Genomic DNA, 26,681 nt, shown 5'->3' on the forward strand with positions numbered 1-26,681 from the left:
CTGGAGTCCCGTCCTCTGTGTGTCCCCTCCCCCTCCAGCCTTGTGCCCTGTGTTGTGTGTTATCTTTCATTATTATTATTATTATTATTATTATTATACTAATGTTATAGGTCAAATGTAGCTGCTTCTTCCATTTCTTTCCTACAAAGAATTTATTTTCAATGGTCAAAACATAATAAACTTCAAATGTACACGTTTTGGACTTTCAAAATATTACAGAAAAGTAAACTGTAAAAGAGAAGAAGAAAGGTGAACCAAACCAAAAACCTTTCACATTCAAAGTCCATCAGTGAGGAAGCTGGTCATTCCTTCCTTTCTCTGACTCCACACTTCAGCCCCTCTTTCCTCTGGTCATTGTTTCACTGTGCTGGTTGAGGTTTTCCATAAAATTTTTTCTCTTTTAAACTTTTAAAAAGTGAAGACAGACATGTTTCTGTTATTGAGTTCCCCTGTTCCTCAGCAGGTTTACTCTTTTTATATAATACTTGTTTTCCTAATTCATACACTTATCTCCATATCCATTTGTTGTGATCAAGGGGCTTGTTTGAAGTTTTCTATTTTTTTATTTTTAAACTTTAATTGTTCCATGCAACCTAGGAAACAAAAACCAAAAAAGGAAACTGTTAATCAAATTCAAATAATTACTTCATAGTGATCAAATCCAACTTAAATGCCGGTGCATGGAAAGTTAGTTGGAAGTATCCAGACGCAAGATTTACATCTATATTACTTCACAATCGCATGTAGCAAGTTATGGTGAGAAGTTTACATGTGAGTCATTGGTAGTCCACAGAGAATGTACACATTAAAAACTTGCCCTTGCATTTCCTATCTTTGCTGGTTTTGTAAAATCACGGGTAGGGTATGTAAGGTTCACTACTCTGTCCTTGGTTACTAAATTTCAGAAGGCAGGACTGTGCTATGCTATAACAATTCTATCAATGTACACAAAACAGTGCAGTACAAAATTTGTCTTACTGAAGAAAAATCTGAAACAGGGCTGCAGAACTCCTACAAAGCAACAATGAAAATAATAAAGTAAAAGATTTAAGAATACTAATACCATTCAACACTAACTTAATGGGCCTGGCAAGCCTTCAGTGAAAGTGAAATTACTGACTTTTCACAACTTGACCATCACTCTGATCTCCTATTCTCACCGGTCCCAGGAGCTGGTGTCTCTTTCAGTGGTTCTGTGAGCCTCTCTCAGATTGCTCTGGGTGGAGGGCCTTCTCTGGTCCACTCTTCTGTGGGATCTGGGGAATCAGAGAACAAGATAAATGGCTAAAACCATAAGCAGATAGTCAGCTGCAGTCATCTGATTACCGACTTGGTAAATGGAGATGGTAAGGATAAGAACAGAGAGCTGACCGGCCCGTGCAGTATTTGGGAACACTGGTTTGAAAGCTGCATGATCATATCACCACATACAAAATTTTAACTCAGAATTCAAACAAATGTAATTTTCAGTTAAACATGTTGTTTCATAGCAAGAATTGAAAACTACAGAAGAATAACAATCTTGTTGACAATTGGCATTTGTGATTTTCCCTCTCACTTTATATTGGGTTGTGATTAGACACGATAAACAAATTGTCACAACAGAAAAGGGAGCAAAACTGGTGATTCTATGTAAGCTGAAATGTTACTCAAAATGCCAAAACTGCTCATGTGGGCAAGTTTCATAATAAATTATGATCTCTGTAGATTGAGTGTTTCTGATAAGCGGTTTCAGTCAATATATGTGTGTGTGTGTGTGTGTGTGTGTGTGTGTGTGTGTGTGTGTGTGTGTGTGTGTGTGTGTGTGTGTGTGCGCGTGCCATGGATACGAGGGATCGGAAGGTTCATACAGTTACTTAAATTTTTATTGGTATGTCTATTTCAGGATAATTACAAGGTCCTTCAGTTTTAAAGATTTAATTTATGGATTAAAATAAAAATTAAAATATTTTCCTGTTAATTAATTCATTAATTTTTCGTTCTATTTTCTTCACTTGTCTATCTTCACTTTTTTGTTGCGGAGAAACCTTCACCTTTGTTTCTACATACAAACGCTAGCTTGCAGTAGAACACCAATAACAAGATGCTGAACATTATATGTGTTTATAAAGTAAATCAGCAAATAATGGCCATTAAACAGGAATTCATTGAGAGGACATATTTGTCTTGTCTATCCTAAAATATTTTTCATTTTAATGTGGCTCAAAGGTAATAGAAGACCTACAGCATGTTTTTCTTTTTTTTTAACTTTTTACAGCTGTGACTGAAACTTTTACAGAACAAACCCATTGAGGTAAGTCATTATTATTGCATTTTTATGAACTGTCACGCCCACAGCCTCACACGACACCCGCACCGAGCTGTGCCGGCACACCTGCTCATGGAATCGCATCCAGAGCAACCGCCTTTCCAGTGTGTCTACGGACAAGCAATCTCCTTCGTTCCTCTCCCTTGTTCCCGTCTCCTAGATACTGACCCTCACTATATTTCTTCAACCACGTCTCTCATCTCATCCTTCTGAATCACGTCTGCGAATCACCTGACCCACGCCTGTCCCTGACAACGGTTTTTGCCTTCTCCCTTTAGTTGTGTATCGAATAAACTCACCCAATTTGGGTTCACCTTCAACAACGCCTCGCCTTCGCCTCTTTCAAGATGACAGAAGATTCCGCCTCACCAATGGACCCAGCAGTGCTGGACTGCCTGCAGACTGTGGTCTCCGCGCAGGGAGCTTTGTTGGGATCTAATAACCAGACCCTGCACCAGATTGCGGAGACCCTGCAGGGACTCATCCTGGAGCTTCAGGACAAGGAAAAAGTGGAGACCGCTGAAGCAGAAGCCGCTCCCGAGCCGCCTCTGTCGGCACCCATTGCTGCTCCGTCCATCCCCGCCACGGACCCTTGCCTAGCCACACCCAAAAGGTATGACAGCACACCAGATGCATGCCAATGCTTCCTGCTACAGTGTGAGCTCATATTCACCAGCTTGCCTCATGTGTACTAAACCGATAACAGCAAGATCATTTATCTGATCTTGTTGATAACGGGTCCAGTGCTCAAATGTTCCATGGCTATCTGGAGGAGGTGCATTCCTACCATCTACGAGTGGTTCGAGCAAGGTTTTGAAGCAGTCATCGACCACCCACTCTCTGCTCGTGCTACCTGTGACCGCTTAATTAAGATCAAGCAAAGCAGTCGCTCCATGTTGAAGTACTCTTTAGAGTTCCAAACCCTTGTGGAACAGAACGGTTGGAACCTGGCTGCACTTCTGGCCTGCTTCCCGAACGGCCTCCACCCCCAAATTCAGTCTGAGCTGGCCCACCGGAGCAGAGGACTTGACCCTCTACCGTTTCATGAAGACTGCTGCGGCTATTGACAACCTGTCCCCGGAAAGAGCCATTCACAACCGCACTAATCCTGAAGCATCCGGATCCTACACTGTCTTATGTGGTAGAGGTGGACATGTGTGGTAGGGGATGGAGCCGTGTTGTCCCAACGGCAGGGCACTCCCCCAAAGTTACACCCCTGTGCGTACTTTTCCCGCAAACTGTCCCCAGCAGAGCAAAATTACGACATTGGGAATTAGGAATTGCTAGTCACCAAGCTGGCTTTGGAAGAGTGGCAGCACTAGCTGGAGGGGGCTGCACACCTGTTCCTGGTGCTCATGGACCACCGCAACCTAGAGTACCTACAAATGGCACGTTGTTTGAACCCTCGTCAAGCTAGGCGGGCATTACTCTTCACCAGCTTTAGGTTTACAGCATCCTACAGGCCTGGCACAAAAAACACAGAGGCCAATGCCTTGTCGCGGATCTATGAAAAAGACCCGCCAGAACTCATCCTTCTGGAAAAGTGCATGGTGGCACCAGTTAGGTGGCAGTTTCTACAGGACCTGTGGACCACCCAGGAGACAGAACCCAGACCAGCCAACAAGTCAGAAGGTAAGGAGTATGTACCAGTCAGTATGCGGCTGTCCCTGCTGCACTGGGTACACGATTCCCTGCCCACCAGACACCCCAGCCACTGTCAGACACTGACCCTTCTCCAACGGCGGTTCTGGTGACCCTCCATCTAAGAAGACATACAGGAGTACATGGAGGCATGCAAGGTCTGTTCCCAGACCAGGAGCCCGAATCAGAAACCCGCAAAACTGCTGGAGTCCCTGCCTGTGCCAGCCCGACTGTGGTTTAGGGAGACCCTCATCGATCTTTTCTCCAAGGCATGCTGTCTAATCCCCCTACCCAGACTCCCTACAACAATGGAAACTGCGAAGGTACTTGTCCAGCATGTCGTCCATCTCTACGGCTTCCACAAAGACACTGTGTCCGATAGAGGCCCCCCCAATTCACCTCCTGGGTTTGAGGCATTCTGGCACGAGTCGGGGGTGACGGTGAGTCTCACATCTGGGTACCACCCCTAGGCCAGCAGCCAGGTGCAGAGGCTAAATCAGGACATCAGCAGGTTCCTGTGGAGCTACTGCAGCCACAAACAACACCCAGTTTCTGCCTTGGGCTGAATATGCCCACAACTCGCTCTCCCACACATCCACAGGCCTCTCTCCTTTCCAGTGTATTGTAGGGTACCAGCCACATTTGCTCCTGTGACATCCAGGGTCGAGCGACATGCCAGCAGTCGATGCATGGCACCGGGGTTGCAAAGAGGCTTGGCGCACAGTGAGGGACCACCTCAACCAGAGCACTCTTCGGATGAAACAAGCTGATTGGCACTGCCGCACCCTCTCCTTCCTCCCCGGGCAGAGGGTGTGGTTGTCCACCCAAGACATCAAGCTAAGGCTCCCCTGCAAGAAGCTCAGTCCTAGGTAGATCGGTCCATTCAAGGTGCTTCGCCAGATCAACCCAGTAACCTACGGTCTTCAACTGCCCCCACAGCTCTGTATCTGTCCTACTCTCTATGTGTCCCTTCTTAAGTCATGCTGGACATCTCTTTTTCAGGCCCCTAGGGATGCTGTGCCATCTTCAGCGGTGCAGGCAGACGGTGCTCCTGCAATCACCGCTTGATTCCAGGTGGCGGAGAGGGAGTTTGCAGTACCTGGTTGACTGGGAGGGCTACAGCCCAGAGGAGCGCTGTTGGATTCCTGCTTGGGACGTTCTAGAACCTGTGTTGATATCTGACTTTCACAGGGACCATCTAGACCGGCCGGCGCCAAGACTCAGGGGACCTGCCCATAGGGGAGGGGGTACTGTCACACCCACAGCCTCGCACATGACACCCGCACCTGCCACCAATCAGAGAGGAAGGGTATAAAGGACACCTGCTCACAGAACCTCGTCCAGAGGAACCGCCTCTGCAATGTATCTACAGACAAGCGGTCTCCTTTGACCCTCTCTCTCCTTCCTGCCTCCTTGATACTGACCCTTGCTATCTTTCTTTGACCCCGTCTCTCGTCTTATCCTTCTGGACCATGTCTGGGAATCGCCCGACCCATGCCTGTCCCCGACAACAGTTTTTGCTTTCCCCTTTTGGTTGTGTATCAAATAAATGCACCTGCATTTGGGTTAATCTTCAACAACGCCTCACCTTTGCCTCTTTTGAGATGACATTGATTGCACAGAAAAAAAGTAAACAGAACATAGGCAGATCCTGACAAATGTTGCAGAAGTTCTTATATAACATTATAAAACATAATAAAATAAAAAGTTGTGTACTGAACTGGAAATATAGTATACCCTACCTAACACCTTAATTTCCCAAAAAAAGACTCTAGAACACAGCAACTCTTGCACAGGACGAGCAGTTAATGAAAATGAGATAACTGAATAAAAGTCTTTTAGTGACATTATAGCTGTATGTGACTTTTTTTTTTACGGAACCCAACCATGTATACTCTAAGGAACATCTGTATTATTAAGCTTTTATTAGAGTTACAAACAAACCAGAAAAAACTGGAATGGTGTCTGTAATCTGCAGGCACAGTGAATATTAGGGAAAATAATAATTACCTGTTAATTTGCAAATGGCCATAAACGTTACTTTAAGCGTTTCCTTTTATTTCACATAATCAGCAGAAAAAGCATAGTCACCTTGTGCTTTGGACATCGCATTGAAAAGTTGTCTTCATTCAGAGAACAGTCTTGAGTGAAACAGAGAAAAATATACATTTAGAAAATACAATTTTGCAGCTTATACAATGTATCATGTATTGAAATGAATTAGAGAAGCAAATAGCAGTTAAATTACCATTTTCAGGTAAATACATGGTCAGCAGCTCAGGCCCACACAGAAAGACAACTATTTTTTAATAAACACTGCTTTAGCTTGCTGTTTTATTTTAAACACTTACCTGCCTCTATGGCACATAAGTAGTGATAGCTCAGAGAGCAGCCTTTACTGTAGCAACCAAGCGTTGAACCCACAAGCCCACAGTATGAGCAGCTCTGCCAGAGAGGGAATGAAAGAATGATTACTCAACATGCAAAATGAAACTCGAAGAAAAAAAAAAAATGTCATTTTTCTGCATAGGAGCCACAGCAACACCACAATCACAGAAAAAAAAAACAAAAAATCTACAGTAAACATGTAGACTTAAAAATAATTTAAATATGACTGCCACCTGGTTAAGAAAAAAATGTAAAGACAGATGCAGAAAAGAGTATGTTATACATTATCTACAATAATCCATAATAATGGAATAATGGATTTGGAACAAAATTAACCAAAAATGAATGCATAAGAAACTTACTGTGTCCCTGGCGCCATCTAGTGCTTCTTGTAAGCCATACAGCCGCCCATTGACCAGAAACACCCCACTGGCCCAAGCTATACATCCCTCATGAACCCACAATTCTTCTGGGTCAAGGGGGATTTCAGGAAGCTGAGACAAATGCACAAAAGGCTCTGAGGGGTCCTGGTTAGGTAGCTGAGGAGGAGGTTGGAATGGCAGCAAGGCTTTAAAGTTACTGGGGCCAGTCTTGAGTAAATCTTCACTAGATCTGTGTCGCCTTTTGAACCGTGGATGAGAGGTTAGTTTCCTGTGCTGTGGCCTGTATTGGATGTCTTCAGTCTGCTGCGGTCCATTCTGCAGTGATTCTTCTGTCTGCATCTGTTCATGTTGTTTCAGTGGTGTGATGGGTTCATTTATCAGGTCATTTTTTTGTGCCACTTCCCTGTCAGTGTAGACATTACAGATATTTTCCAAGACATCAGGCATTTCCCATTCATCCACTGGAGCTGTTGCAGCAGCATGAGACACCAGATGTGTTACTTCTTTTTCTGTGCAGTCCACTGCAGACTTAGCGGTTTGTGATTCTGTTTGTTGAATCTCCTTTTTATTTGATTCCAAGACAGGTGTTTCTAAAAGCACCCCCTTGTTACAAACTTTTGTAGTACCTAGGGTGTGCCTAATCTGAGGTTGATTCTTTGGGAGCGTTGCCACATATTCAGGGGAATAGTAAGGTCCAAAAAGATCTCCTAAATTTTTGTAATTAGCCCATTTCTTGCACAAACAACACAAAAGATGGCCAACATTACTGGATTCAGTCATTAGAGGTCCTGAGAGCACATACCCAGACAAAGGAATTGTCTTTCCTGCAGTACAGGACTGAAGAGACATGGGATCCTGTTCCACCTTTGGCTCCTTATTCAATATCTCTGTATCTCTTTTCCCTCTTGTAAGATCAGAAGAAAGAGTTGAATCCAAAACAATATCAGATCTTCCACCTTCTTTTCCTTTTTCTCCTCCACTCTCCCATTTTATCCTATCTAGCTCTTCATTCACTATAGTACATACAGCACCAATTTCCTTTACCTTTCTCTCAACGTGAATGTAAGGTGCAAAAACAAACGTCTTGTGATCTGCAAAAATTTCAGTTACAGAGAGAAATTCAGCTCCTGTACTAGACTGGAGCACCTCTTTACCCATCAGTGCAGCAACCCTTCTTTTTCTCTTTCTCTGTTTGTCCTCTATGCCATTTCCTTGACTCTCATCATTCTTGTTCTGTTGAATAGGTCTGGTTGGTTCCAACTCAACTGTGGCTGTTGCATTCTCTTTTTCTGTATCAATTTTCACTTGACAATCAGTAGAGGAAACCTCATAAGGGCCCTCACTATCTGCAGGATGAGTTACAGGAATTGGAGTTGTTGTGACTGGAACAACTTCTGGAGAAACAGTATGTGCAGGTGTTGGTGTAGTCATCTGCACTGATGTAGACAACACAGGTGGTGCACTAATAGATGTATTCTGAGTTTGACTTTGACTACGCTTCTGCTTATTCACACTACCAACAGGCCGCCCTTTTTTCTTTCCTGAAGGAAAATAACCCTTTGGAACAACATTCTCAAGAGGTCGTGCTTCACTTAGCTGCGATGGACTTTTCATCGAAGATACAGTTTGAGCAAAATGATGTTGCTGGTGTAATTGCTGGCTGTTTGGGGGTCTTGTCAATAGGCAGAGGCCTGAATTCTGGCTGTGGTGAAATGAGCTGGATCCAAAAAAATCTGTGTCTACATAATCATCTACACCCAATGTCATTCCAGTTTCATTCAGCTTCCTTCTCAGAAAGTTTGCTGTTGTGTCTTCCCCTCTCCGAGTTTCCAGTTGTTGGTAAGTACTAGTAAAATGTTGAAAATCAGACAATACTGAGGATGAAGGAGGGGGAGATCCTTGCACTGGACAAGGTAATGGTGGTGGTGGAGGTAAGGGTCCCAGGAGTGAGAAATCAGGATGCATTCTTTGGCCATCCTTGCAACGTCCTCCTTCACATTCTCTTTCTGTAAACTGAGAATCAAGGGCTTCGGCCCCAAAATCTAAACCCTTCAAACTCTCACCAGTACACCTGCTGAAATTCCCTGAGTTTCCATGATGAAGAATCGGTTGATTTTGCTGAGGCTCACATGGGTAGGCAGTGGGTGCAAGTGGGCCTGTCTCTTCAACTCCTTTATAGGACATAATTTCCTCCAAGGATAAACCTTCATCAGCATAAGAACTGGAATTCCCATGCCCAGTTATGAGTTTCGGTAAATTTTCCCCATCACCAGACTCCTGGCTCCCAGCATTATAATGAATTGGATCTCCAACAGTCAAGTCAGAAAGAGTGCCTGGTGCTGAATTTGTGTAACTCCTGTTATTATTGATTGTTTTTTTAACATTGGGTGTAATTTTCTGCACAATTGCTTCCAATTTCAAACCACGGCCTTTCCTGGCTGGCAAGATTTTAGTTTTCCCTTGAGGTGAAGTGGGTGCTGAAGACAAGTTTTGAGTTAATGAAGGACAGCCAGTTTCTGGTAAGGCTAACTTTGAATAAGATACCTCTGGACTTGATGTGTCAGTATCATGATGTCTGTGGGCAGAGTTCTGCAATGGAGACTGATAACGACTTGTAGTGTTCCTTTGTTGCTGCTGCTGTGACAAATCCTGATGCTGTCTTTTTGCCGGAATTGGGGAGATGAAAGAACGAACCCTCCTTCTCATCATTAATGGGTTAGGCTCTCCAGCACTGCGTTCTGTTTTCTGCTTATGGCCCTGCTGAGTCATTAAATGAACATCTTTACTAGACTGACTGTGAGCACCTGAAATAGGTATTGTTTGGAATAATTTGACCACTTTTTCTGTTACCCCAGATGAAGGGTCTGATGGAGGAATAATTGCACCAGTTTTGTTTGTGTGGTAGGTATCACTGTCAAGTGTTCTTCTACCTTCTCTTCCATACTGTGATACATCATAACTACCCTGTTGAGGGAATTGCTGCTGGACATCAGGGGCAAAATGCAATGTTTGAGAGCCTATTCCTGGTGGGCTTTGGTATTGGCGACCAACTACACCAGCACTAACACCCATCACTATTTCCATGGAGTATCTATTCTTGTTTGAGGTTGCACACTCCAATTTCTCCTCTGAGTTAGAGTACTGGAGAGGGTGCAATTGAGAAAACCTTTGTAATTTGTTAGTGAATTCAGAGTTTTCCAGCTGAAATTTGGAAGGTAAATGTTGTTGAGAAGAGATTTGGGGATGAAAGGAACTTCCCTGTCCTACATTTTCTAATCCATATCCAGAATGACAGCTAGGTCCATCAACAGCTGGAAAATTTGAATGGCATCTTGCTGAAGATGAAGATTGGAGATGAGGTGTTTGATGGGAGTGGTAAGGGTTGACACTGGCCAAACTTACATTCCTATTCTCTCCAGTAGGTAAATTAGGAGGGTCAGATAATTTTTCAATGGGCAGAAATGGAGATCTGTTTTGCTGCTGGATAGGACTTTTCTTAGCTGGAATATGCCTAGTATAAAAGGCAGTATTATCAGTCTCATCAAGAGACTTCTTTGAAGCATGGCATTCAGTATCCATCTTTACTTCTCCTTCTTCCTCCTTAATGTTACCATCCAGAATAGCCAAAGAGGCAGAAAGTGACTGCTGAATAACAGATGATCCAGGCATTGCAGCTTGTTTAGATTTCTCTTGTTCTTTGTTTTTCTTTTGCTTTTCAGAAGTTGTCTGGAAGGACACATCACAGATGACTGAACGGCGTTCTGAGGATAAAACGGAAGATGGCAAGGATGATGACTTTTGAGGTCGATTTTGATTCACAGATAAATTATTGTTCACTAAGGGTTCAGTAACTTGTAGCAGTAATTGCTGCACAGCAGAAGCTGGGGTCAACAAATTTGAGGTTTTTCGGTGGGGTAGAGAGTAGTCAGCTAAGTTAATGTGTTTTGAAGGGAGTAGTTGAGAAGATTCTGAGGTCTGCTGTAAATTTAATGCTGAGTGATTTGGAGATATCACTTCTTCGCTTTTCTCTGAAGAATCACAATGTGTCCTTTCTGCTTCTATATCATTAGTACCCCAAGAATGAAGGGGTGGATCCTGCTCATCAACAATCTTACTACCTTGTTTTAGATTTAGAGGGTAATCATTCCCAGGCACTGCTCTCTGAATTGAAGCGTGGTGGTCTCCATCAATTACAGTTTGATGTGTTTGACTGTGGGATACTGTACTTCCAGCCACACCATAAGAATGTCTAGAAAGTGAGAGATTAGGAGAGATATTTTGAGATTCAGGTTTGATATTAGAAACTTGAACAGAATTCTTAGCATGGTCATATGATTTGTTTAAGTTGTAGCCTTGGAGGAATTCTTTCAAGAGACTCGGTGGCGGCTGTTGTAGCTGTGGATTAATATCTTGCCTTCTTCCTGACCCTCTTCTATTTGGTCTCACTGTACCTATTGGGTCCAGTTCCTTTCTTTGTCCAGGGATATAATTGAGTGGTGGATGATGTTGACCATGGTATTTTAAGTTGGTTTCTTTTCCTGGATTGAACCCTAAGCTTCCTCTTTTCTGTAAGTCCATCTCATTCCCATCATGTAACTCAGAATAAGCATGCAGTGACTTTTGATTTCCAGATCTGTACTGTGGAAGTATGCATGGCCCACAACCTGATTTAAAGGGAAAATTGGTTCCATTTATTGATGGTTTCATAGACAGACTACCTTCACTTTCCCCATTAAGACATCTGGAGTCCTTAGAGACACTGAGAGAGCATGCCTTATCTGGATTTTGATGTTGATCCATCAAATGTTGTGGGATAGAAGGGTTATCTCGAAATAATTCCACTGAAGTTTCTGACTGAGGTGTCTCAGAATGGGGAGAAACAATCACCCCCACTCCTCCTGTATTTTGGGATTCCCCCGTACTAATAACTTTTAGCATTTTGACATTTTCTCCATCATCATCACCACTTTTTAAACTTGAAGGCTGTGAGTGATTCACTAATTCTTTGTCTCTCTGCTTGTTACAGGTCTCGGATTTCTCACTTTCACTTCTGGGTAAGTTGCATTTCCAATCTTCTGATTTCTCAGAAGTTTTTCCATCTGGATCTTTTTCACTGTGGTCTTCATTCCTTTCATTTTTCTCCATGTGTGTAACATTCGTTTTCTGATTCAGACCCACAGCAAAGTTAGAGTGAAATGAAGACATCACTTTAGGAGACTGACTGATGGAGGTAGACATGCAAGGAGCAGATTTGCAGGAAGGAGGAAGGTTTTGACTGCACTCTACTGAGGAAGGTAGGGAAGATTGTGAAGAGGGAAATTTAGAAGATCCATCATGGAGATGATGTTCCCTTCCTCTTAAACAGCTCAGTGTTTGGTTGTGTTTTTTCAATGTTCCAGTTTCTACATCTGACAGATCATGACAACCATTTTTACCTTGTTTCACCTGATTCTTTGATGAAGTATGGGAAGTGACATTGCTGGACTCATTCACTCCACTAATTTGCCTAGTTCTCCCACCCTCCCCTGCTAAAAGCTGTTCTTCCCCTTCCTGTTTTATCTCTATTGGGCTTTCCACCACTACACTATCACTAGTGTCTCCTGAATCCCTTCTTCCATCCTTTGCTGCATTAGTACAATCATTACCACCTCCTCTACCCTTTTGCTGACTATCATTATCTTTGCCCCTGTTTTGAGAAACCTGCATATCTTGTACAATATTAGGCAAATTAGCCACCTGTGAAGTTAAAGCATTTAGACTATTGATCTCTGGCTCCCTAGTTAACTTGTCAACAGACAACGGGTATGGACAAGACAAATTTTCTTCACTTATCCCTCCTTTTCCCATTTGGCTTTGAGTGGACCCAATATGAGCATCTCCTGCAGTTGCTTTTACATTTGTAGTATTTACATTAACTACACTGCTCCCACAACTGCTGATGCTGCTGTTGGAACTGGGTGTGGGGCTCAACTGAGGCGTAGCTCGCAATAATCGGGTGTGAGTGTTTCGAGAGTTTGGGAGAGGAGTTTGTGATGTTACTTGGCTAGGGGTAACGGAGTTTCTAGAACCTTCTGAAACACCCATCAGTGGAGATGGTGATGAACTACAGCTTGGTGACTGCAATCCAGAGGCTGCTGGAGATGGGTTAGATACTGGGCTGAAGTTCTGATGGACTTGGGGCTGCTGAGTTTGAGACTGGACTAAAGATTTTGAGATTTCTTGAGAAGAGAACTGAGGTATAGAGGAACTGTGAGAATTTGAGGAGCCAGTGTAAGTATTGAGATGTTTAGGGTAAGGTATGGCAGGAGTTTGGTGTAAACTGGATGAGTGAATTTTCATGGATGCATCATAATCGGGTTTCAAATTATGCTGACTGTAACGATGTGGGTAAACTGAGTGTTTGGAAAGGGACTGAGAACCATGGAAATCATACAACGGATAATTAGAAGATAGGTATCCCTTCCTAATACTGTCTAACTGTGGTATGTTGTTTGACTTAACTGAAGTATGATTTGAATTAGCTTTTTTGTTAGCACTAACAGAGTTAGTAACTTCAGACTCGTAACTGCCAGCATTACCATGATACCTCTGTTGAGAAAGATTATATACCCCAGTAGATCCTGGAGTTGTACCTGCTGAAGGGTACTGGGAGAACTGAGCAGGGTGTTTGTGTCCAGAAAGGGGATAACCTCTTTGTTGCTGTCTTTGAGGAAGGGCTTGACCTGAAGGGTAATTCTGGCCTTGCTGTCGTGGTTGTGTCTGATGTCCAGGTGTAGAATGGATGGAGGAATTTTGACTTAAGCAGTATTGGTGGGAGGGTGAAAAGGTTCCAGTACCACAGTTACTACTGCTGCTACTTCCACCAGAGCCAGATCGAGCACTGTAGTCCAGTTGATACTGAGACATCCCAGAAGAACCTGGACCATTTCCAGGATGTCGATACTGGGGAGGCACTTGTCCATCTACATTTGGATACCCAAAACCTGACCCATATGCCAATCCTTGGCTCCCTCTCCTTTGCCTATCTTTTCCACCTGTTGCCATATAATACTCCATGACTTCTTTTTGGTATGGATTGTCACTCAGATGACTACTGCTACTGTTAGCATTACTTTGCAGTCCTTTTCCACCTGCACCACCCCTGATTCTAGATCCGTAACCCTGCAAGAGGGATGTCTGTCCTGGGTGATGAGACATTGTGTGGTGGGGGAACTGGTTTTGTGTCTGAGAATTTTGTTGTGCTCGTCGCTGTGCCTCAGCATGTTCTTCAGACATTCTTGTCCCTTAAGCAGTAAGAAGAATCTCCTCAATCTCCAACCTTTTCCACCGAAAACCCTAATGGAACAAAAATAGGAATCAACCAGTTACAAAAAAGTATAATAGGTTTGGTAAAATTCTCTCATTTGTATTACAAGTAATTAATGTTTCCTTAAGTACATATAATTCTTGATGCAAAGTCTATTTCTGGAAAAAAAAAAATGCTGTAAGTTCCACATTATTACAACATTTCATAGCTTCAGTTGCCAATGAAATACATGACAAAAAGTAAACTAATCTACAAAAAAGTGCTAAATGAAACCTGAAAGTATGACACACACACACACATTTTCAGAACCGCTTGTCCCTTACGGGGTCACAGGGAACCGGAGCCTAACCCGGCAACACAGGGCGTAAGGCTGAAGGGGGAGGGGACACACCCAGGACGGGACGCCAGTCCATCGCAAGGCACCCCAAGCGGGATTCAAACCCCAGACCCACCGGAGAGGAGGACGGTGGTCCAACCCACTGCGCCACCGCACCCCCGAAAGTATGACAACAAAAATGAAATAAATAAAGTTTAAAAATTCAGAAAGACGCAAGAAACACTTTGGAACTAGAAATTAAAGCAACAGTACTTCACAAGGAAGGTAACAGCTGATACAATTTATTGATCAAAAGGAACCAATCCAAGAACAAATGTTAAAACTAACAAACAAAATAGCAAAAGAACAAAGTAATTTGTTTCACCTTAAAATGTAATTTTTTGCAACTAGTCAATGTATATTAAGGCTGTTGCTATCAAAAATATGCTTTCTATTTAATGTCCCTTTAAGTAATTTTAAAACTTTGCTCTGAATAAAACAAAATAAAATAAATATACAGGCACCCCCACTTACGTAAATTCGACTTACATAAATCCGGATTTACGTAAAAAATTCCGGGCATACACATTTACAGATAGCGCTTATGCAAAACATTTGAGTCAGCATAACCAGACAAGGCAGGAAGCTGCATCTTTCCAGTTCTCACATGTTTTGAGCTGTGAACGCATCTCCTCTCGTTAGTGTAGTGCTTTTTTCGCATATTTTTTGCCCATTTCATTATTTACAATACCTGGTGCTAAACGTGCACTTGAAGGATTCACTTACTGCTGAATCTCTGTCCACATTTAAAAAGGGTCTTAAAACTCACCTCTTCCGGACTCACTTTGCCCACGATCTACTAAGTTCATGTAACTGTTAAACAACGGATAAACCTTCATGAAACTACTATAATGTAACGTAAATGTATATATACATTACATATAAATACTAGGAATGAATCATCGAAACTAACTGTATTAAGAATCACGCGTCTGCATCTAAGTCTCTCTTTCTGCTAATGTAATGTACACATTGTATTTTCTATGAGATGTACATTGCACCACCCCGCCCCCTCCCACTGCTAGTGAGTTGGATCAGATGGTGGGGAAAACTGATGGACAGACCCGGTAGGCCCAGACGTTTAACAAGGGTGTGCTGGGAACGACTGTCAGAGGACCTTGTCCATAATGATTTTAACTCGTACCTCCGGGAGAGTTTCTCCCATGTCCCGGAGGAGGTAGGGGACATGGAGTCTGAATGGACCCTGTTCAAAACCTCCATTGTGGAAGCAGCTAGGCACAGCTGCGGCCAAAAGCTTGTTGGTGCCAGCCAGGGCGGCAACCCAAGAACCCGCTGGTGAACACCGGGGTGAGGGAAGCTGTCAAGCTGAAGAAGGAGGCCTTTAGGGCCTGGTTGGCTCTGGGGACTCCTGATTCAGCAGACAGGTACTGGCAGGCGAAAAAGGCAGCAGCAGCTGTGGTTGCAGAAGCAAAATCCAGGGCATGCGAGGAGTTTGGAGAGGCCATGGAAAACAACTATCGGTCGGCTTCAAAGAGGTTCTGGAGAACCATCCTGCAGCTCAGAAGGGGTCGGAGGAGTTTCGCTCAGGCTGTGTTCAGCAGGAGTGGAGAAACTCTGACCCCTGATGAGGACATTGTCGGGAGGTGGAAGGAGCACTTTGAAGAACTCTTAAACCCAAGTGATATGCCTCCCTTACAGGAGTCAGGGCCTGAGGCTTTCATGTTTTCAGAGTCCATTTCCCAGGTGGAAGTCACTGTGGTAGTTGGTAAGCTACGAGATCCGCCGGAACTGCTTAAGGCCCTGGATGTTGCAGGGCTGTCATGGTTGACATGCCTCTGCAATGTTGCATGGACCTCGGGGACAGTGCCTTTGGATTGGCAAACTGGGGTGGTGGTCCCTATTTTTAAGAAAGGGGACCGGAGAGTGTGTGACAACTATCGGGGTATCACACTTCTCAGCCTCCCTGGGAAAGTCTATGCCGGGGTGCTGGAGAGGAGGCTCCGGCCGATAGTTCAACCTCAGATTGAAGAGGAACAATGCGGATTCCGCCTTTGCAGTGGAACAGTGGAGCAGCTTTTTACCCTCTCACAGATAACTGAAGGGGCATGGGAGTTTGCTAATCCAGTCTACATGTGTTTTGTGGACTTGGAGAAGGCCTATGACTGTGTTCCCCGGGAAATTCTGTGAGAGGTGCTTAGGGAGTATGGGGTACCAGGGCCACTACTGCGAGCCATTTGGTCTCTGTACATACGGAGCGAAAGTTGTGTTCGCATACTTGGCATTAAGTCAAGCCTGTTCAATGTGGGTGTTGGACTCCACCAAGGTTGTGCCTTGTCTACACTCCTGTTTGTGGTTTTCATGGACAGGATGTCAAGGTGCAGTTGAGGCCAGGAGGGCATTCTGTGTGGGAGTTGGAAGGTGACGTCTCTGCTGTTTGCAGATGATGTTGTCCTTTTGGTACCGTCACAGGGTTGCCTCCAACACGCACTGGAACGGTTTGCAGGCAAGTGTGAAGCGGTTGGGATGAGGATCAGCACCTCAAAGTCTGAGTCCATGGTTCTCTCATGGAAAAGGATGGCATGTCCCCTCCAGGTAAGGGGAGAGAATTTGCCCCAGGTGGAGGAGTTCAAGTATCTTGGGGTCTTGTTCATGAGTGAGGGAAGAAGGGAGCGTGAGATCGGCCACAGACTGGGAGCAGTGGCAGCAGCAATGCGGTCACTGTACTGGACTGTAGTGGTGAAGGGAGAGCTGAGCCATAAGGCGAAGCTCTCCATTTACCGGTCAATCTACGTCCCTACCCTCACCTATGGTCATGAACTTTGGGTAATGACCGAAAGAATAAGACTGCGGATACAAGCGGCCGAAATGAGTTTTCTCCGCGGGGTGTTGGGACTCACTCTCCGTGACAGGGGGAGGAGTTCAGACATCCGGGAGGAACTCAGAATAGAGCCGCTACTCCTCCACATTGAGAGAAGCCAGTTGAGGTGGTTCGGGCATCTGATAAGGATGTCCCCTGGGCGCCTCCCTTTGGAGGTATACCGGGCACGGCCAACTGGGACAAGGCCCCAAGGTTGGCCCAGGACCCGCTGGAGGGATTATATCTCACAGTTGGCCTGTGAATGGCTGGGGATCCCCCAGGCTAAGCTGGAGGAAGTTGCGGGGGACAGAGGCGGCTTGGGCCTCTCTGCTCTCTCTGCTGCCACTGCGACCCTATTAGGACAAGCGGGACGGAAGATGGATGGATGGAGATGGATGGTACATCGCTTTGGAGAAAAACATCTGCTAAATGAATAAATGTAAGGAAATCGAGAACCATCTCACAAGCGTACCGCAATCAATTTGGAGATGAAATTAAAAATAATAAGGAAGTAGGAAAGTGGACAAAGATTATCATCTATAGCACGGGAACTAGGTTTCGACTATAAATAAAATAGCGAAGGATGCTGCACGTATAAAGGAGCATGTTAAAGGTACAGCTAGCATGAAAACAACAATAACAAAGAAACATCAAGATGCAATAACTGAGATGGAAAAATTATTAATGCTATTATGTTAAATGGTGGGGAGGAGGGGGAATCTGACATACGTAAATTTTGATTTGAGTAAGGGGTTGAAGAACGGTCGATTTGCATAAGTCAAGGGGTGTCTGTACAGGACAAATGTGCCAATCACCTCCAACATTTTTGTGTAAACAGGTCCAGCAACCATACTGAACAGCCTTTGACTAAAATTTTCAAGCCCAAAGAAATACTCTTTTGATGACTGCTAATCCACTGACTTTTTATTTTTCTGTCAGTTTTACACAAATTTGCCTTCTACCTTTTTGAAAAATCAACTTCGTCCACCTCTCTGGACTCTGTTCATTTTTACTTTTAATATTTCTTACATTATTTTAAAAATCCCTGCTTCGTTCAAATCACTATTCTTTTCATCATTTTGTTGCTTGTTCAATTAGCATCCTAGAGTAGTTTAAATGTTTTGATTTTATTTCTTCGTCATTTAATTTCTCCCATTGTGTCTGCTGGTCTTTGTTTTCAGGTGCTAACTTGTAGGCTGCCAGTGTCTCAAAGTATTTAAAACCGAAACCATCCATTAATTCAACACTAAAACCTGACATTACACACATTACAAATTCTTGTACAAGAATTCAGCTTTACGAGGAGTTTCATTTAATATCCTTACTTTGTCTTAATGGCATTTCTCTGCATGTACGAGGAACAAATCTGGATTTCATGCACCTCCTAACTGCTGAGTGGTGCAAGACATTTACATTTATTCATTTAACACATGCTTTTCTTCAAAGCCATTATGTAGTATTAGCTGGCACCTTTGACTCACAGCTAAGAATCAACACACACACACACACACACACACACACACACAACAGGCCATTCAGAGTCACCAATTAATTTGGATCACATGTCTTTCAGGAGGAAATCCATGCAAACATGGGGAGACTCTGGGATTTATTTGTGGGGGCATTTATATGTATTTTATTCTTTTGTTTAATAAGTGTAAGTACATTATAACTGCTGTCAAGATCTGTATATTTAATTGAAAAATTGGAACATTATGAACACCATTTAATTTTACAGTTTAAAAAGGTTTAAAAATGCTGTGCATTTAAATTATATCTCTATTCTGATATCTGGGGTTTGAGACCTACTCAGGGTGTGTGGAGTTTGCATGTTTTCCTCCATGTTTGCACCTCCCAAACATGCATGGAAGAAGGCACTTGTAAATCACCCTTGCCTTGTAAACCACATGAGTAGTTGCTATGAGTCCGGGTCAACAGGATGGCACTTTTATAATTTTATATAATTTTATAATTTGGACATTTTGGGGCACAAAAGAATAATCGTTAAGTTGTACTGTAACAAATTTGTGTACACGCTGGTATACAGCAAAGGAGCTTCATTCTTTTTTGTGAGGCAATTTTGTGTACCTAAATTTCTTCCATTGCCACAGCACCATTCCCTCAACTACCTATCTTCTACCACCCCTGTTAGAAACTAAACTGTACATGGCTGGACTGTTAATTTGCATTATGGGGAAGAATTACAGTTTTAATGTTTAATAGTGGATTATTTTAATTGCAGATAATTACCAACCAATATCTACAATCCTTTGTCCCAAGGGGTGCCACGGTGAGCTGGAGCAAGGCCGAAGGGGGGGGGACACACCCTGGACAGGACACCAGTCTGCTGCAAGGCACCCCAAACAAGGTTCGAACCCCAGAGCCACCACACAGCAGGCACAGGCCAAGCCTGCCACGCCACGCCACCACACCCCTAGGTAGATATTTAATAATGGTTTATTAGCATTGCTGCTTGTGCCACGGCACTGTTTATTACATGTACTTCTGTGTTGGGAGGGGATTATATATTTGGTGTTCGATATTACACCATTAATAGAATGGCAGTAATGGGTTAGGTGACAGATGCTTGCAAAAATTAAGGCAGACTTTTCTAATACTTGTTTTTTAAGGCTTGGACAGATGATGACAGATACTCTGCTACCTTTATTTCTCCCCACTGCCAAACATTTTGTTACAGATGCAGGACACATAAATAAACCATCAGATGTTAAAAGTTTATGAATGAATCTTCACAGCATGTTTTATAATACCAACCGCTGCAATTTATAACAGTAATTTTATCTAATTTGTTCAGTCACGGTCAAACATATTACTTAGATGTTCAACTGTAATTCTAATGTTAAATGATTAGAACCGCAATGCATTTAACTGTAAAAAATATAGTGAAATTTTTTACAGTGTAACTACAATATATTTTAGTATTATATGTTTTGAGAATTTTTCTGTAAGCACAAGTTTTTTGTAGTATATCCCATAAGGTTTAGACAGTGAGCTTAGATACAGTTTTTGGCGTTACACGTGGCTTTGGCAGCAAAGCAACGTAACACACACACACACACACACACACACACACACACACACACACCTGGTCAGTGAACAGTAAGCAATAGCTATAAAGAGATGAACGATAGCATGCACACAACCATACATTATTATACAATAATTAATGACAGGAAACTGCCTCGTGAGAAATATTTCAGTAACTGTCCATTTTGGTGGGATTTTATGATATACAAGTGTCACACAGAGGTGTGCATTAGGTGTATTTAATGCATTTTCGACTTATGATATTTTCGACTTACGATCAACTGTATTACCATAAATGGGTGTCACTTTTGAGGCCCAGGAACATAAAAATTTTACCTTTGAAGCTACAGTCAACCCCCGACATACAAAAGTTAAACTTACAAAAATTTGCAATTTTGAATAACTTTATGTAACACAACTTATCTACTTATGTTTTTTTAAAAAAAAAAAAAAAAATCACAACTACAAGATGCACTGGGGTTGCAGTAGAAACTGTGCCGAAAAATACCTTATTTCATCCTTGAAAAGCTCCTTTAGGCTTATGGGTGAAGCACATGCACCACAACACCGCAGGCGGCCGTTACGGTGTGGGCATATATTTGATCAGCATTCCACTTACTCTCTCATTTATGCTATTATAAGAAAGTAGAAACGTGCACAAACACACTTGCACACACAAAGGCACGCACAATGACAAATACGTGCACTCACACACACACACACACACTAAACTGACAATTAGATTAGTGAGTACTGATTAGTGATTCACCAATTGACCTGAAACACATTTTTAGGAAACCCCACAAACATAGGGAGAACAAACTCCCTACAGACTGAATTGGGACTTGAACTCATGTTGAACCACATAGATCAGTGCTGTATGACACCATGTCAGTTTGTTCACTGAGTACAAATTCATTTGTATTATTTTCATACATTTGTTTTGTCTTTACTGTTGTTCTGTTTTTTGCATTTAAGACTGAATTATTACATAAACACTGAATATCATATGTATGCTGTGTTTAAGTGTACGGTATGTTTGAACTCCGAAAGCGCTGAGCAAGTGCAGGAAGACAGATGTACATATTAATACCTTTGTAAGGTATAAAAAGACTGTAATGGTAATTGTATCTCTGAGTTATGGGCATTCACCTTATGAAGGGTTTTTCAGGAATTAACTACCGTTAAAAGATTGGGGAACACTGTATATTCATCGAATTTACAATCACATTGACAAGTCTCAACTAATCACAGCCATGGATTAAGGTAAATCTAATATCATCACCTAAAATCACTACCAAAAGAGCAGATTCATTATTATTACTATTATTATTATTAATACCAGATAAGTACCAGACAATTTTCTTCAGAACTGCTGAGAATGCTAAGCTATTTACCATTACTTACCCATGTATACAGCAGGGTAATCTTTACTGGACCAATTCAAGGTAAGCACCTTGATTGGATGCTGTAGCAGAGGCAGTGACCAAACATTCATGAGTAACATAACATAGTTTTTCTAACTGCAGTGTCTCAGGGCCTATCAGGGTGAAAGACACAGGCAATGACCCTGCAAACTTTTTTCTTTAAATCTGCAACTCTGTACTGAACAAGTGGTTATTGACAATGAATGAATGAATGAATGAAAAGCTAGAAATACTGTCACACATAAAATTGCCTTATTGTGGTATTTTAGGAGATATTTTCATATCTGTCCATGTTTTAATAAGAAATAATGCCAGGAATGTGGCTAACGGTGTGATTTCATGGAACGAATTATGTCACAGAACCAACCAAATTAAATTCTGTCATCCCTCACATAATTTATCAGTAGTATTATCAAAGAAATAATATCAAGAAGACATTCACCCTTATATGCATATCCACCAGAAGATGCGTTTAGGAACAATGAGGAAACAGAAGAATGTGAACTTTACATAGTTCATCTTATGCAGATGGTCATGAATGCAAAGACTACCTGCCACTCCCATCGTGAAATGATTAAAAACGGAAACTTTGAATCATGTATCTTCGTGTACTTAAAGTTGAGATACATAACAACACTCAGGCAGACTTTTTCAGTCAACATTCAGGTGGTTAATAGCACGCAGCCCAACCAAGGCAGTGTGTTTCCCCTGTGATAGGGGAGGAGGAGGCACTTTCACCTGCCCCACGGAGCTCGGTTAAGGCTTTTAAGTCATTATTAACAGCAGAGCCTGACCAATATTTTGTCAGTGCTGTATTTTGAAGACGCACACTGCAAGAGAGCGTGACAGATGTCTCCGCAAGATGGGCAGCAGCAGAGTGTGACAGCACTTTCGCGGTCCTGCCGAACGAACGCCGCGAAGCTCTGCACAATTGCATCGGGCTCAGCTCAGCTGTCACAGTCATGGGCTGAGGGTCACGCGAGCGGGGTCCGCGGAGCGCCGTGCGCGCGCGGTGGTCGCCCTCAGGTGCGCGGTCTTCGCTCACGCACAGTCACACACAGCCCCTCACTCACAACTAGAGGCGAGCTCAGCGACGCGGTTGAAATCATCACGCCTTAACGGAGAGATGAGGAAAACGGAATGCGCTGCTTAGCTACGTACGGCTACAAAAGAAAGAGGGACTGCGTCCGTTCGGCTGCTTCGCGCAAACGACCAGTCTCCGCGTTAAATGCAGCAGCATGTTGGCATTTTCGGCGACGTAGAGACACAGGGCTGTCATGCTGTGTCGCGTAGCGCGAAGGTTACGTGTTGCCTCTGTGGGGCTTCGACAGGTAACTGCGCTAGCTCGCGCCCGTCAGCCTGCGCGTCACCGCCACCGATTTTTCATAAATCTGCTCGAACAAGAGGACGCCTGGTTTACACCAAACCCCGTGAATGCCATTAACTGAAACACCATTAAATTATTCTGGACTATTATAAACTAGCAACGGCGTCGAAGCGTCCTTACCTTTGAGAGAGCGCTTCACATGATAATGGTGCACGTACATGTAAAGACATGCATATACGTATGTTTTTTTTTTAAGAGAAATGCGCCACATGCGTTGTTTTAGCACTTACCTGGTGGAGCACAAGACCGGGAGGAGTTTAATGAGCGTTTTTGAATTCCTGTGCTAAAGGGTGAAACCCCGGTCTTGGGTAGGAGGCTCCGCCGCGTCCCTGTCTCCCTCCCTCGTCTGCACAGCCCAGAGCAGCCGCGGCGAAGCTGGGGGGGGCCCGTCACACACACATTATTTCTGGGCCTTTCTCTGGGCTAAATGCTTCTTTCTTCCGTCCCCCGCCGCTCAAATAGCCGAAGCACAGTCGAAGTGCCTCTATGTCCCGGCAGCAGCGAAGTCCATACAGTCTCCGACGCCTCGCCTCAGTTTCTCCTCACGCCGCCGTCTCTCCGGCAGACCCACGTAGCTAAGAGCCGGAGCCACAGAGCTCACCTATGTATGAACAACGACCCGTTCCCTAATTGCAGTCACATATCTCACATTTAACACAACTGCATTCCACAACACATTACTTACACACACATTCGAGCTGAAATTTTAACTGAAAGACCGCCTCAGAACTGCACACACCCCCTCCCTCCCCACCCCCTACATCTCTCCATCAAATCCCCATCCCCATTACTGCTTTTTCGTTTTTTTTTTTTTCTGTTTTTCTCTTTTTTCTCTCTCTCTCTCTCTCTTCTGCAGAAACTGTTAAGTATGCAGTGAATTTAGAAATCCGAATAAATGCTGAGCCTCCAGAACTGTCCTTTCAAACCTCCCAATTGTTGACTGAGTCATTCGGACCTGAGTTTGTCTCCTGTCACAGGATTTTAAAGTGGAGTGTTCAAAGAAAGGCGGTTGAGATTATATAAGTTGAGTGGAAGAGGAGAGGAACTCGGAGGTGCGGAAAAGACTCGAATTCGTGCCTTTAGGTGTGGTTGCTTTACCCTTCGGAAAGCAACAGTACTGTGTGGTGTCATCTGAGCAAATGTACACCCCCAGTGTAGCTGGAGCATCCTGGAACACCGCAGGAGCACCTCTTCCCACCTCGTTTACCATGTTTTCTTCCTCACGGGTATAGCTGGCAAGGCAGCACACATTATACATAGCATGAGTTGTGTAAGTGCCATGAAAACCTCCTTGGTAAGAGTCTGCAGCCAGACAAGTTACCACAACAGTGATTTTCTCCTCCAAATACTGTTCTTTCCTGCCAGAAAATAACCCTGAGCACAAATGCAAATGTATTTTAACAGATTTAACTGGACCTTCAAAGCCTTCCATCATTTATTTAAAAATAATAGTAATAATAATGAAGGGTGAAATGGGAAAATGGAAATAAATGGATGTGACAGTCAAGGAATCACACTTACAGGGTACACATTGAAAACCACAAAGGAGCATTGCTGATGAGGACTTGAATACATCTCTATAAATGGGTAAGTGTAGAAATGTACGAGTGCAGGGTGAAGTGTTTCTGCTTATCAAACAAATGAGGCATAAAAAAAAATCTGCCTTCCAATGTACTAGTTGAGGCCGTCAGGCACACAAGGTTTGCCCTCAGTTTTCAGCCTCAGTTTGTTTTGCTTTTATACAGTATCTATAGAAAAAAGGCACTGAATGCTATGTGGTTTTATCAGGGAGACATTTTGTTTAACCTTCTTGATATATTGTTTACCACAAAGCCCTTGATAGATTTCTTCATCTTTTCAGTTTTAGTTGGCCTGTCAGCATTCAGTCCCTTTTTCATCCTTTTGTTTGTTTGTTTAAATAAAATTATTCAGTCATTTCTATACAGATACGTGTCTATTTTCATCACTGTTGCCATGGCAACTACACAAAAGCCTCAGTAGATAATTTAACTGCATATATATTTATATATGTAGTCTAACACGGAATTTGTTGGTAATATTGATCACTTCAAACATGACAGTGAAAGAAATCAGTTCAATGCAGTGTCATGGACAGGTTGACATTATCTTCCTTTGTAAAGCATTTAGTTTAACTCGTTTGCTACTTATTACAAGCAATTCATCTCTGGTTGCCTAGGCATCAGTTCCTACTTCACCAGAGATCAGCTATTTTCCTCGAGAAATCATCTATATTCATATTTTCCATTAAAGATTTTTTACTTTGCTTATATTCACTCATAATAAAGGCAGATATTGCCAACACTTTGTGTTAAGTTTTCACAGTTGTTTTTCCATGTTTTTAATGTACAAAAAACTTGTCATACAACATTAACAAGTCCTGTTAAAAATATGACAAGTTCTTGACCTGTATTTGAGGAAAAACAAACAGGAAATCTGAAAGAAAATCCCCAGAAGTGGATACGTGAAGGCCGTAAGATAGATGCACATATTTTGGGTAATTATGATGTTGAAACTGGTTAAGAAAACAAAATTTGGCCAAAATCTATTCCATATGGTGCACAACTGGCTGTGCATAGTAGTGAGCAAGATTCTTCAGAGTTTAATCAACAGTACAATGTTCATATGCATGCAAGGTGCCGAGCCAAACCTGACCCATAGCAACCACTCGCGTGGTTTTCAAGGCAAGTCAAGGCAGGGACAGAGATGGGCTGCCAGGTCCGTCCTCTGCATGCTGGGGGAGACAAACGCAGGGAGAAACACGGGGTCACCTCGCACCCCAAGCAGGACCCGAACCCCAGATGTGCCACACGGCAAGGCACCAGTAAAACCTGCCTTGCCGCCACACCCCCCACAATGTTCCTATGCTCACATAAATATCAAAATTTTTATTCCTTACAATTTTGTTCGTGATGTTCCATGTTCTCTTGTTGTAGTTGTTTTTGTATTAGCAGGGCAAAAAGGAAAGTAAATGATAATATCATTTAACATGCCGTAAATATGCAATTATTGAAGTAAATTTAGACTATTCAAGGGCGAAGCATTTATTTTAGCACATAACAATAATTGTACATCCTGCAGGTTGAAGGCTTTGAGACAATTCATAAAATTACTGGTGGGGAAGGACTGAATATTGATTATCTCTTTATTTATTTCTCCCTGTCGAGGTGTTTTTTTAGCTGAGTATTTAGCTGACGCTCTTGTTCAAGACAACTAATGTCAGGACTATGAGAAAGGGAGTTTTTCATGTGTTGTCTTACAGCTACCACATACTCAAAACTAAATTAATGACTAAAATTCATCCCTTATGTGAGGGGAAAAAAATGATGATTTAATGCACTGTTGTCTTATTTTTCAAGACAGCAAGTTTTTTCCCCTTATTTTTCATGATACTGCCAGTGCCACCTATAGCATGTAAACGTTTATTACAACTTAATTGTTTGTGCATTTTTGCGTGTCGCTCTTAACAGGTGTACATATTCAATAATCTGTAGAAACACAGGAGCAGTACAAATATAGGAGCAGGTCTCTGACCTCACACTGAAGAGGGCTCCTGGCCACTTTGTGTCACTAGTGGTCCT

The 26,681-nt window shown here is 42.9% G+C and overlaps 1 protein-coding gene across 1 annotated transcript; it reads right to left on the minus strand.

Annotated features, from left to right (window-relative positions):
• Window positions 1–42: 42 nt before the first annotated feature.
• On the minus strand, window positions 43–23,806 carry tcf20 (transcription factor 20). The gene is made up of 6 exons (XM_018738400.2): window positions 23,313–23,806; window positions 6,700–14,055; window positions 6,301–6,394; window positions 6,041–6,090; window positions 1,161–1,256; window positions 43–593 (listed from the first exon to the last, which is right to left on the minus strand). Exons 2-5 carry the CDS (start codon window positions 13,993–13,995, stop codon window positions 1,185–1,187), a joined length of 7,512 nt encoding a protein of 2,503 aa, XP_018593916.2. The 5' UTR covers window positions 13,996–14,055; window positions 23,313–23,806; the 3' UTR covers window positions 43–593; window positions 1,161–1,184.
• Window positions 23,807–26,681: the final 2,875 nt, after the last annotated feature.

The sequence above is a fragment of the Scleropages formosus genome, chromosome 3 (genome assembly GCF_900964775.1).
Source record: "Scleropages formosus chromosome 3, fSclFor1.1, whole genome shotgun sequence".
In the NCBI taxonomy this organism is placed as follows: domain Eukaryota; kingdom Metazoa; phylum Chordata; class Actinopteri; order Osteoglossiformes; family Osteoglossidae; genus Scleropages; species Scleropages formosus.